General features: G+C 43.4%; 1 protein-coding gene across 2 annotated transcripts in view; it reads left to right on the top strand.

The window, feature by feature from the left end:
- Positions 1-12,988, top strand: part of LOC128305528 (calsyntenin-1) — an 81,109-nt gene extending 68,121 nt beyond the window's left edge. The window contains exons 5-9 of one of the 2 annotated variants that reach the window (XM_053043019.1): positions 2,234-4,325; positions 4,414-4,900; positions 7,557-9,350; positions 9,439-10,807; positions 10,877-12,988. In XM_053043019.1, the coding sequence (XP_052898979.1) occupies positions 2,234-4,325; positions 4,414-4,900; positions 7,557-7,560 (2,583 nt within the window). In that variant the 3' untranslated portion in view covers positions 7,561-9,350; positions 9,439-10,807; positions 10,877-12,988. Of the gene's footprint in view, positions 1-2,233; positions 4,326-4,413; positions 4,901-7,556; positions 9,351-9,438 lie in introns of both variants that reach the window. The other variant, XM_053043018.1, reaches the window with a different exon arrangement.
- Positions 12,989-13,334: the final 346 nt, after the last annotated feature.

Below are 13,334 nucleotides of genomic sequence, written 5' to 3'. Positions count from 1 at the left end.
TTCTCTCTCGGTTGCTTCACAGCCGCAGTCTTTTGGTGACAAAATTGATCGTTTGAAATAGCGCACCGTGAGGGCGCAAAGGAGCGCCAAAGTTTACGTTTCAAATTGTCGACTTCGGGGGGAGAGCTGGTAAACTGGTTGGTTGGTTAGGTTATCCAGCAAATTGTTGAGTCGCAGATGTACACCATGCTACCGCAGTTGAACTTGCCGGGTAAATAAGTGAGAAAGTGAAATGCTTTGGGTGTTTAATGTTGGATCTTATTTAGATTTTAATTATGTTACGAAGCTTTTTTCACGATCCGCATCCATCCAAATATGGTTTACTCATTTTCAGTTGTATTCAACCTCTGGGTTAAATTTAATCAAAACCTTAAAGTTTTTAGCAATCCCTTGACATTTTTTTGTTTTCCCCATCTACGTTGAACCTTCTCGTATTTAAGGAACCGAAAGCACGAATCCAATCTTTCATCGGTTACTTTTAACTAAATTCAGTAACCGCATCGTATATCAGGTAATTTTGCCCATAGAACCCACAGTACGGTTGCTGGGGGAGCTTCCAGCGATGGACAGACGAGACGAATGGTAAAAATAACCGTTCCTTCCTTCGAACCCTCCGAACTAATGGCACACCACACGTACACACCGCTCTATCAAAAGGCTCTCGCTTTGTAGCTTGCTCCTTTGCCCCCTTGATCATCGTGCCGCACGGTCAACGAGAATAAATTTTCGGTTAACGATTAGCATGGGAAAAACTAATTTTCACACCGCGTCTCCATACATCCACTCCACACCCGCGCTTTTTTCCCTCCCCTTGGAAGCCTTTCGTCATCCTGCTCGTACACATTGTTTATGTTTGTTGGCGTCTAAAGTTGTTTTTTTTTTCACTCCTTTTTCTTTATTAAATCCGTCTCGTTCGCTCGCATTGCAGGTAAAAAATGTGGATGGGTCCCCTGCGATTGGAACGGTGGTCAAATCCTGGAAAACCTTTTCCGAAAAGCTCCGAAAAAATCGATATCGACAGCAAACCCGCGTCATCGTTGTCCGTTAGTGCTCTTGTGCTAGCAGTACGGTCAAAACAGTAGCGGCGGCATAAAGCGACTCGAAGAAAAATGGAAGCAAACGAACGACCAAACTACTACCACTGGGGTATAGGCAGCAGCGTATTGGTACCAGAGCTCCGGAGTCGAAAGAAGCAGGAGAGAGTTTTATTACATCGCAATCGGTTAAGCCTACCAAGGGCGTGTTTTGTACGATGATTTGTCTCGCTGTGAAGGAAAACTTAATCTTACCTTTTTAATCTGCCTGACCTCTGGTTGCCCATTTTCCCCGGGATGTAGCTCTGTGATGTTGCCTTGCCCGAACACCACAGCGTGACGCATTCCAATGCCGAAATGGTTATGCCGAGCCGGCCCAGAATGGGGGTCTTTCGAGGGTAACGATCGCTTTTAGTCGCATACCTTCCATAGCTCATTGATTGCCGAATGTCGTTCTGTTTCATGATTCGAGGACTCTATTTTTGGATGAATTGCTCCTGTTTTCCATCACGTTCCACAACGAAACCCCCCCAAAGTTATCAGCTTCAAATCTAATCCCTTTCCACGCCGGACCATGCTGCTGATGGATTGAAATTCGAAGGATATTTACAGATTTATTTATCGCAAACGTGTGGCGGTGGGAAACGAGCTCCTGTGGCTTCTCGGGCAGTCTTACACAACCTCTCTGGTGGTTATGTTTTACGGTGGCGTTTATGCAGGCGCCCCAAACGACCCGTATCAATGAGAAGCCCAATCTCGTTCGGTTATGTAATGTTCGGTTTCATTACCGGCTTTAACAGCAGGGTACATTACTATTTACAACAAACCGTGAATAGTGTGGTGATGGGTAAAGCTGTTGCTTAATCTACCATCGCTCTGCAGCACAAAATGGGTTTCTCCCTTTAGAATCTTAATATCTTAAAGAAGCTAAAAATAATTCTAAGCATAAAATTGGGTCAGTTCAACAAACATATTCCTGTTGAATCCTATACGGGAATTCAATGTAATAGAAACTTTCAAATAATGTGATAAAAGATTGAAGTTATAATGTCTATGTCTATCAGGCCCTCTTGTTAACATGTCATGTTAAAATTTTGCTGAAGTTTTTACTTCGAGGTCTTCGAGGTCTTTGAGGATTTATTTCAAATACCACTATTGAAACGAATAATCAATATGTTATTCTTGTTTCTTCCTCTCAGGTTGACGAGGGTCGCCTATACCAGGAGATCATCCGTGTAGAGGCTACGGACAAGGACTGCACGCCACTGTTTGGCGATGTGTGCAAGTACGAGATCCTCACCAACGACCAACCGTTCACCATCGACAACGAGGGTTCGATACGCAACACGGAACCACTGTCGCACAAGATCTCGCACAATCACATCCTGTCGGTCGTGGCGTACGACTGTGCCATGAAACAATCCGCCCCGGTCATGGTAAACATCCGCGTGCGGCGTGTGTGCGAGGCGCACGTTATGGGAGTGGCGGAGCGTATCGACTACATCGCCAACTCGATGGAAAGTGTGTCACTGTTCCCGAAGATTCATCTCGAGCTGTGCGATATGCAGTGCAAGGGCGAGGACATGGTTATCCAATCGTCGGTATCGCTCAAAACCAAGCACATCTCGTTCGGTTGCGATCGGGACGCGAGCCAATGCATGCGCCGGCTGAACGACAATGGACAGCAGCGTGATGGTGACACGTCTGGATTGGTTGACTTGCTGCAGAAGAATACCGACTGGACGAAGGACCTAACGTACGATGAAGGTGCCGAGGCGATCTTCCACTTCGATGGCAGCTCTGGTGCGATCGTGCCGAAGAACGTGGTGCAACCGCAAGATTTTGCCGCCCATCAGTTCAGCATCGTGACGATGTTCCGGCATCATAGCATCGCGACCAGTGACAAACACACGAAGGAACATATCGTCTGCAGTGCGGACGACCACAAGATGAATCGACACCATATGGCGCTGTTTGTGCGTAACTGCCGGTTGATTTTGTTGCTCCGCAAGGACTTCAACGACGGTGATCTGAACATCTTCAGCCCGGCCGAGTGGCGCTGGAAGATCCCGCAGGTGTGCGATAACGAATGGCATCACTACACGATCAATGTCGATCTGCCGAAGGTGGACCTGTTCATCGATGGCATACGCTTCGAGAGCAACGTCGAGGACCGCCACAGCAATCCGGAAGTCATTGATGATTGGCCGCTGCATGCCGCGCACGGCATCAACACGACGCTTGCCATTGGCGCCTGCTACCAGGGCTCGGAAAATCGGCTCAAGCATGGTTTCAGCGGTGACATTGCGGAGATCAAACTGTCCACGCGCAAGGTGCTGACGGCGAATCAGATCCGGTGTGGGACGGATTGTGCGGAGAAGCTTCTGCCACCGGCTGACCACTACCTGGAACCGGAGCAACAGATCCAATCGAACACGCAGATGAACAAGATCATTATCGAGGGCAGCAACAAGACGAACATCGAGCAGCTGTTGCAGCAGATTCAGTACATCAACTCGAAGGAAAGCCCCACGATCGGACGCCGCAACATTCAGGTGATGACGACGGTTAGCTGCCCGAACAAGAAAGCTATCCGGTTGCCAACGATCGATACGTACATCATGGTGAGCGCGGCAAACAACTTGTCCGGCGGTAGCACGCTATCGTCCTCTTCGTCGTCATCTTCCGGGCTGTACAACAAGATACTGGTCGACAAACCGCTCGCGACCGACCAGAAACCACAGATCGTGATCAGCGGCAACTCGAACCACCTGGTGTCGTACCCGGACATTAAGGAGGGTGTGAAAATTCTGGCACAGATCAACATTAGCGTTTACACCGGCAAGGACATCCGGCCTGAGCTGCAAAAGCTCGACTCGTGCAACGTGAACGTATTCCCCAGCCTTAACCCCGACCACGAGGAAGTCACAATTGACGATAAGGACGGTGCGGATGAGTCGCTGTTCAAGTTCGACATCAAGACGCAAATCAGCAAGGAGGGCGTCGAGATGATCGGTTACGACACGATCGAAAACTATCAGCACGTGCTGAAGTCGCTGGTTTACATCAACAAGAAACCGGCCTACTATCTGAACCGGGTGTTCAAGCTGACCTGCTCCCAGGTGGACGATCATTTCCGCAGCGCGGAATACACACTGACGCTGACGGTGTTACACCCAAAGCAGCAACCAACCTCGTCGATCGCTTCCGCCGCACCGTCTTCGAACGTTCTGCTCGCCATCTCGACGGCACCGTCGGAGCAACATCCAGCCGTAGCCGTTGATTCGCACGGTAAGTTGTGTTGAGCATTGGTCAGATGCATCAACCACCCAGTTAATGATGTGTTTTAATCATTCATTTCGGTTCCGTTTTTGTACAGACAACACCAACCAGTACGCGCACGTGATGCTACACTCGCACGACGTCCAGGAATCGCAGTCGAAGGTGCGCAGCAGCGGCGGTGCCACCCTGCTCGGGCATGAGAAGCTCGCCTCGTCACACTCGACCATGTTGATCGTGGTCATATGCGCCTCGTTCGTGCTGCTCATCTGCGGTGTCGGTATCGCCCGTCTGCGCAACAGCAACGCTGCGATGGCCGGTACCAGCGGTGGACATGGAGCGGCCGGTGGTGCCGGTGGTGCGTTTTCGCGCAACCTCACCGACAAGCATCTACCGTGCCCGAAGGTCGCACCCGATCAGCAGCTCGACTGGGATGATTCGGCGCTGACCATCACCATCAACCCGATGCAGCACGACGCACTGTCGGACGAAAGTTCCGAGTCGGAAAATTCCGATTCCGAGGATGAGGAGGTGCTTAACGGGCGCTACAAAAACGTCAGTCAGCTCGAGTGGGACAATTCCACAATGTAAGTTCCGGTGTGATGCGTATGTGTGTGTGGCGTTCAAACCCCCAATTGACAATCGGAAATCCCTCCCGTGGGCGATAGAAGAATCTATCGTGAGTTATCCTATGAGAGCTATGGGAGGGATGGGAAAAGAGTAGAACAGCGGAATGGGGTGAGGTTTGAGTTTCCCAGAAATCCCCATTGTTATTACTATTCAAATGGGTTTGCCATTTCCGTCGGACGGATTTTCCAACGTAATCAACATCCAGCGCCGTCTCTCCTGTGGCGACCGTTCACTTTTCTACGAACCTTTTCCGGTGCCGGCAACGTGACAGAATCGAATAGGATGTGTAAGGTGACGCATTCATGCAAACGCTTGCCGAAGCGTAACGGAAGACCCGTTCGTTTGTCCATCCGTACGTCCTTCTGTCCGGTGGCCAAAATATTTCAACGAAACCCAATCCAAATCTACTTGCCCTAGCAGTAGCCGTGCACCTTTTGTACCAGGAATTTCATCCCTTTACGGTTAAAACCATCGAAACTGAAGGTCCCCTCCGCTGACTTTCTGGATAGGCAGCGCTTATAGCACGCTTTCGGACACACGGACCATGGGCCGAGGATGTGTTTTCTTGACTGGGTAATAATGAAGTCCCAATCACGTTCAGACGAACCGCGTAAGCACACAGCTTTTTTTTCGGCACGGTCGAAAATGGGTAATGGATGGTAGTTTTCGGTGGTAAAAAGTACAGCAAAAAAACACAAAATGCATTGGGAACGTGAACGTGTGACGGAGGAATGGTGTGTGTTGCGTTTGCTGAATATATGTGACGGATGAAATGGGTTTGCCGCATAGCTTCTAGCAATTCGGCCAGGGATTCTGGTGAAATTCACACAATGTAACGAATGAGAAAGGAGATGGTCATGACGCGGTGTGTTGTTGCCGTAGGCATGAACGAAAATTATTAACCTGAAAGACACTTTAGCCTAACGATATATTGCTATCCAATGGATTGTATCAATGTACCTTTGCAATGTTAATCAATGTTACGTTATTTATCTGGATGAATGCAAAGACTGCTCTGAATAATTTGAATTATTAACTCTTTTGTATAATTTCATTTAATGAGATATTAACGTAATTGATACAAACTAAGTGTAAAATTTATTAACCATTATCAAATGATCTAAACTACGTCAAACTCATTAAGACAATTCTTTGCACTGAACCGTATCCAGTCGATTCGAAGAAAGTTAGTGAAATTTTAAATTCACTTTACCTAAAACCACATGCTGCACATTCCAAACAAACAGATGAAAAAGCCATGTCCGGAGTTACAGCTGCCACAGAATAACTGTTCCGTGATTAATGAACGAATTAATAATTCATGAAACTCCTTTCCTTTGGCCGTATCACTTTGACAACAGTTGAATAATTTCTGACAGTTGGTGGCTTTCTATTACTCACTGGCCTTGTTGAATGTGTAGCTCCTTGTGTCTTCTTCTTCGCGGCGCTATTTGCGCAACGCTGCAAAGTAGAAGCAGAGGATCACAAAAAAAACTTCCACCAAACTTGCGCCACTGAAACTTGTAGCACTTATCTATCAAAGTTTTCCGAACGCTGCCACTGAAGCTAAACTTTGCTGAGCAGGAGTCTCCCCCGTGTGTAGGTCTAAACGGAAAGTGGTAAAGGACCACCCTTTAATTCAATCTTTGTGTATCCGATGCTGATGTGGATGGTTAACCTCATACAGACACACGCACACACACAAACAAACCCACCCCTTGCCTGTAGTTGCGATCCTTTAACTTCGATCGATGAAGCTCCTGGTTTCGACATTTGCAAATTTGGCATCGGATTGATGGGATTTTGATGCTTCTGACAGAATGTTCATAAATTCGGCACAGATGGTACAAAGCAACGTAACGATGCTGGTAAATGTACTTTCCCTGTACGGTGATGAGATGGGCATCATAATTACGCTGCTGAAGTAAAGCAACATTATTGCATGCACAATATTCGGAGGATTTCCAAACATGTAATGATTGAATGTTGCGCGAATTGATTGTTAATACCCAGAAGGGGGAAAGAAAATTATTCTACTTAACAGGTAAGGGATGTTTAGCGTAAGCCTGTGCTAATATGTTATTCAACAACCATTCGAGTGTTGCGCATTTTGAAATACTGTGAAAACACCTATTCCTGGAAGGCTATCAATATTGAACTTAAACAAATACCGCAATGGAAGCCCGCCGTCAATACTTACTGTACACAACACAACACCATCGAAAAGCATATGCAATTGCAGTAATTAGAATTGGCAATATAGCCGTTTAGAATGAAATGTTTTTGGGTAATCGACAACATGGACAAATTAAGCCGCCAATAAAGCCTACCAGCATGTACCTGGGAGGGGAGAAACTATCCAAACAAAGCTAATGATGGTCAATAATAGCATGATTACGCTTTAAATCATGCCTGTATGATCAAACATTATAACCGCAATCGCGGTGGAAACTTGGAAAAGGGAGAACGGAAATTTAGGGGAGGGAACGGGTTTTAATCGATCGGCCGCCAATATCCATCCAGCCGATCCGGGGGGACTGGAAAACAAATCGCATACTATTACTGTTAATCTCATTTGCTAATGGTTCAGTTCGTGTGCTCTTCTCTTTTCAGCTAAATGAATATATCAAATATTTTAAAGTATGACAGATTTATTACAACATCAACCCAACCACAAGCGCATTGCAAAATCCCTTTCCTTCTGCATTATCAAAAGCGAACAGTAGATGCAGCAGCAGCAGCAGCAGCAGCAACAGCCATACATTCAAAACAAACGATTCCCAGTACCGTACAGGCTAAATACACCTCTATATATATCTGAATATATATATAAATTATATCAACAGCTATACTCTCATGCATACAAAAGGATTTACCCTTGGGAAGTGAAAAACAACATACACACCGACACATCAGTTTTGCGTGCAATTAAAGTACGACAAATACGCTCCGGAGGGGGAGGATATGAAAACAAGGAACAAATTAAATAATTTGCAGACACACCACTTACAAAATCTGTATGTGTGTGTGTGTGGGAGAGATTAAAGGGTAACAAACACTCCAGCCCCAATCTCCAAAGTGACTGCTTTCTAATGCCCACAACCCACAAGAGAGCACAACAACCCCCCCAACCACCAAAAGAGCCACAGGATGGTCACTTGCCCAGTTTTGGTTCCGGCCGAGCAGGAACGTAAGAACCAACAGTAAAACAATCGCAATGTACTTACCAATGCTGCAACAATGCATAACGATGTGCCGTGTATGCAAATGAATCGTGCACGAATGCACCACACAACATACCACCACCCACTTATGCTCGTTTTGTGGTCCCCCTCCCACTCGGTGTTGGTGGTGTGCAATGCGTACACCACTTCAATTTTGTGTGTGACCAGTAACCGAGACAAGGCTGTTGCAACTTCTCGTCCGCGAAAAGTAAGAGAAATTCCGGCACACTGCACACTGGAGAGGAACACGACGCGTGCGTGTGTGTGTGTGTGCAAGCCGAGTAACAGCATTCATTAAAACCAGCTCTAGAAACCAGCTTAATAATATAAAAAAAGGATTCTATATTATTAATAAAACAAAATCTACAGAGAAACAAACCGTAGCTATATACAGTAACAAAACAGATACGGAACGATAGTAGCGCAGACAGACGGCAAGACAGCTAGCATAAAGAAGATAAGCAAAAAAAACCTGCAGAAAGGGTAGTGAGAGAATAAACGTAAAACGTGTGTAATAGTGTGTGAGATGTATAAAATTGATTAAACAAAAATGAAAAGGGATATAAACTGCAGCCGGCGAGCAGGTACATTAGTAATGCAACACAGTCCGTCTGCGTGTAATATGTAATGTGTAACTGTTTTGTGTTTTGTGCGTTTATGTACCGCTGGGCGTATCTCCCGTTCTACCATCCATCCCATCCCTCACATGGTCGGTGAAGCACAGTGGCAAATCAACACCGGCACTAGCGCGTATCCTTCATACGATTAGTAATTGAGGAAGCGACATAGCAAACAAGCAACACAAATATAGTGGAGAACAACACAACACGGAACATTTTATGATAAGACGACTAAACTATCATTAGTACTATCGCTCTATTACTCAAACCTGTGCTATCATCACTATTACTACTACTACCGCTACTAGTACAGCTGCTATCACCTGCACAGCGTAGTGTAAAGTACTGTTTTACTGCATTACCAGAGAGAGAGTGACCGAAAGAAGGCAACAAATGCGTCGCAGCTTTACAACCCCTGAACACATGTGAAAGCACGCACTTGTGAGCGATTGTTGGACACATCATCTAAGCGAACAGGAAAAAGGATAATTCAGTTCATCAAGCATTACTTCGTTACAATGCGAAAAATACAACAACGCCACAATGGACCCACGAAATTTGAGGTAAGTAAAGTTGATGATTTCATTATTTTAATGTATTTCTCTAGTAATTTCTTCTAACGCTGTGTTTTTGTTATTTCTATCGTTTTAGTGTCATTTTCTGTCAGCTCAGCTGCGCAACTTCTACCAACAATTTGGGAAACACCAATGAGCACACAATGGTGCAACAACATACGTCTTTTTAAGGCTTAAGCGCTATGTCCATTTACACTTTCGTTTGCATATTTCTTAGAAGAAATATAAGTTGGAAGATGAAAAAGCAAATGAAAAGGAAAAGGAAGATAGGAGGACAGAAACGGACAGAACCTAATTACTCTTGCACGGTCCTAGTGTATCCTTTGAACTAGAACCCACTCGCCTTATTTCAACATTTTGTACAATTTATTCGTTCCGTGTGCTTCTGTTGCACTGTTTTTTTTTTGTATTGCACTATCATAAGAGTTTTATCACATTTTTGTGGGGGTTTCGACTCTTTTGCACACACACATCGTTAGTGACAAGAAGGCAGCTTGTAATGTTTATATACTATCCCTTTTTTATATGCCATAAGAGTTTTGTTTTGTTTTAATCCTTTTTTCCATCCACGAGCTGTGTGTGTTGCTGCTACTAGGGCTTACTCACGTTCACTCTCCTTCCCAGAATCAGTGAATAATATGCCGGGTAAACATGAGTTTACCAACAACAACAACTAGCCCACGTACATAAAAAATTCACTTTAATGTCATGGCTTGCTGTAAATTTTGAATCACTGTCAAAAGGTGTGTGTGAAGTGTAAGAACGTTACAGTCGTCACATGCAAACAGTGCGCGTATGCCATTCAATTGTGTAGGCGCCTGTAGTTTGGAAGGCGAGATTATGCGACACAAAACAATAGCGCGCAAATGAAATGAAGTATTGTAAATGAAATAAAGAATACGTATGGAAAACAACCCGAAAACCGAGGGCCATCATCGTCCATCAAAATTGAAGGTGTTGGAAATTGAGAATAGAGCGTGAGCGTCGCGGTTTGTCCATAATAATGGCGGTGTTTTGTAGGTAGTGTATTGGTAGTAGCAGTAGTAGTAATCCAACCCTCCCAGTGCTTCTCTCCTTGATTCTCCCAGCCCATGTTCCCACTTCCTTTGCCTAACACTCTAACATATCGTATTTGCGGTAGGCTTACTTAGCGAAATGTAAAACGACAGCTAATACAAAACAAAGCAAAACAACACAAAAACCTTGTATTAACAAAATGTGTCCATATAAAAATATGTATGTGTGTGTGTGTCTGTGTGTATGATAAAAATTACACGCGCGCCACGTGGCAAAATGGCGGAGAAGAATGAGTAACACATAGAATAGTGTCAAGCCGACAACTATTCATAAGCGAGATATAAGATCCTTACTTTTGCTTTTGTTTTTGAGCGTATTAAATGGCCTTTTAAATGCAGGTCACCAATGGATAAAAGTTTCTGCGGAAGGTAGGATAATGATGTGGTGTAGTAGTAGTCAGCTGTTTTAATTTTGTATTCCTTGTTTTGTCGTTTTAGAATGATCCTAATTGAGTGCAGAAGGGCAAATAAAAGAAGAAACATTATTTCATCTCTCAAGGAACAAAACAAAATAATGCAACAGTTGTATATGAGAAGCGATGGAAAGTATCAGCAGCAAATGCCCAACCTCCTTCGATCGCGTTCGTATATCTGCTACCGGGTCGGGTAGTGCTTGTTCTCTTGCGTCACTGTAGTAACTGTCACCGCTGGTTACCGGTTAAACGCCCCGCATGTGAGGCGTGCAATCGAAGTAGTCGATGGTTAGCCAAGTTATGCTCATAATGCCAAACACACTCTCCCCATCTCACTCAGCTCAGAAAACCGTCCAACAAATGGAAAAGTTATAAACGTTGCCACATTTGAAATTGAAAATGAGTGTTTTTTTTTTGCAATCATCAAAAGTCAGATTCTGCGTATCAACAGATAAAGCATACAAATGCAGCGTTCAGTTTGAATAACAAAAGTGACATGTCCTGTGCGTAGCATCGTTTCTACGATTAGACGATAAAATGTGAATGGTTGGTGTACGCAGCCTCTGTTTGGTGTAAAATCCTTTTCTTTAGAAAACTAAAGTCATCCCTTATTAAGCTCGATTGTGTAGCAAAGTAAGCAAAATTGTAAAAGAAAAAATTGTGAAGACATACTTCCATAACAAGAGGTTTTGCATTACGAAAAAGGATGGATGGGCGTTTCTAAATTACCAACGCGATGTAGAACATATTAAAGCGAAACACCACCTTTCTTTTGATAGTTTTTAGTTTGGGAATTCTGATTGCAACAAGAAGTCATTGTCACAACTTTGTCTAAACAGCATTGTGTACTTGCAAACGAAGAGTGGGGAAAAACATAGTAAAAAAGCATTAAAAGAAACGAGCGTGTAGAAACAGAGAAGAAATTTAATCATTGAAACAGTGAACTACATTAAACAAAGTGACAAACAGTAACATCTAATAGCAGACACAGATTCAGTACGCATGGTAAAAATGAGAGAACAGATGAAAATAAGCACATATAAAACATATAAAAGGAAAACAACGCAAGATGGTTAAGGGAATGTTGTTGAGTTATAGCAAAGAGATGCAGGGAAGCTGTAAAAGACATGAGCAAAATGGAAGCTGTTCTCTTTTTGTGTGAAAGTTAGGAAAATAGAAGGAAAAAAGCGAAAAACAACAACACAGATAGTATATATATATATACACACACTCACTCACCTACCCTATATACATTATATAATTGAGCCATGAACAAGAAACACACATATACACACCTTATAACAAAGTATTATGGCTTGCTTTTGTTTTGTTATTCGCAAATAACTTTTATTCTGCGTAAAAGAAAATTAAAAAAACCCACAGAATGTAGGATAAATAATAAGAAAAAGTAAACAACAACAAAAGTAATAGAAAACACTGGTACGTGTGTAAAGATGACGAAGTAAGTTTTTCAATGATCTCGATCTCTGTGAATTAGCGTCGTGAAAAAAGAAACCGTCGTGGTTGTTTTTGACCGAACAGGATTACCTTTTCTTGTTTTTTCAAACCCATTTCCTCCTGTTTGAATGTAAGCAAAATAGCGACAGAGCTTCAAATGAATGTATCAACACTTCAACAAATAGCATCGATTAACAAAAAACACACAAAAATTTGAAAACTACCCCAAACGTCCTTATTGTACACTTTGCAACCCCTGGAAACGGTCATGTGTTTTCCGGTGGTTTGAAGCTGGCCATTCAACGACCAAAAACGTCAAATCGAACGTGTGCAACAGATCGTCTAAATCTTTTTTCCTGCAAGCTCCATAGATAGCTCCGAAACAAAGCAAAGCAAACACAAGAAGAGTTTAAAACTAGAGAAAAGAAAGTATAACATATGCAACAAAAACAAACACACAAGACACAGCAACAAGCATGATGCTAGAAGGGGAAAACATACAACAGCTGACAACAAGCGTGCATCCTGCAAAAGTTATGCCACACCTTCCCTCTGTAATAATCCCAAACAAACGAACAAACAAAAGTTCTATAATACGTCAAAACACATACAATACGGTGCCGCCTAATTTTGTCCGTTTCGTTTACTTTACCGAATAAAATTTACTTAATAAAACCAAGTGGGTGTACTGTTACTCTTATGTTAAATTATAATCTTTAGTACGCAGGCAGTTCCTCTCCGTTATAGAGAGACGACAACTACATTTTTCTAATCCCTGAAACATTTGCGACGTTGTTAGACTGAAATTGTTCTAAAATCCATACGATTTAGTGAGATCTAAACTAAAACAAGAACATGAAAAAAGATACTTGAAGAAATCAAGTATGCATTGATATAAAAACGATGTATTCAGTGAAGCTATCATAGTAGTCTTGCTAAAACATTGTTGGCAATATCGTGCGTGCTGAAAGTGGTCTCTTTTTTTGCACTGAAAACTCAGTTTGTTTAATAAAAATTAGTCCAGA

Source organism: Anopheles moucheti, chromosome 3 (genome assembly GCF_943734755.1).
Source record: "Anopheles moucheti chromosome 3, idAnoMoucSN_F20_07, whole genome shotgun sequence".
NCBI lineage: Eukaryota > Metazoa > Arthropoda > Insecta > Diptera > Culicidae > Anopheles > Anopheles moucheti.
Note: the sequence above shows the minus strand (reverse complement) of the source record. Positions and strands in the feature narration are given on the sequence as shown.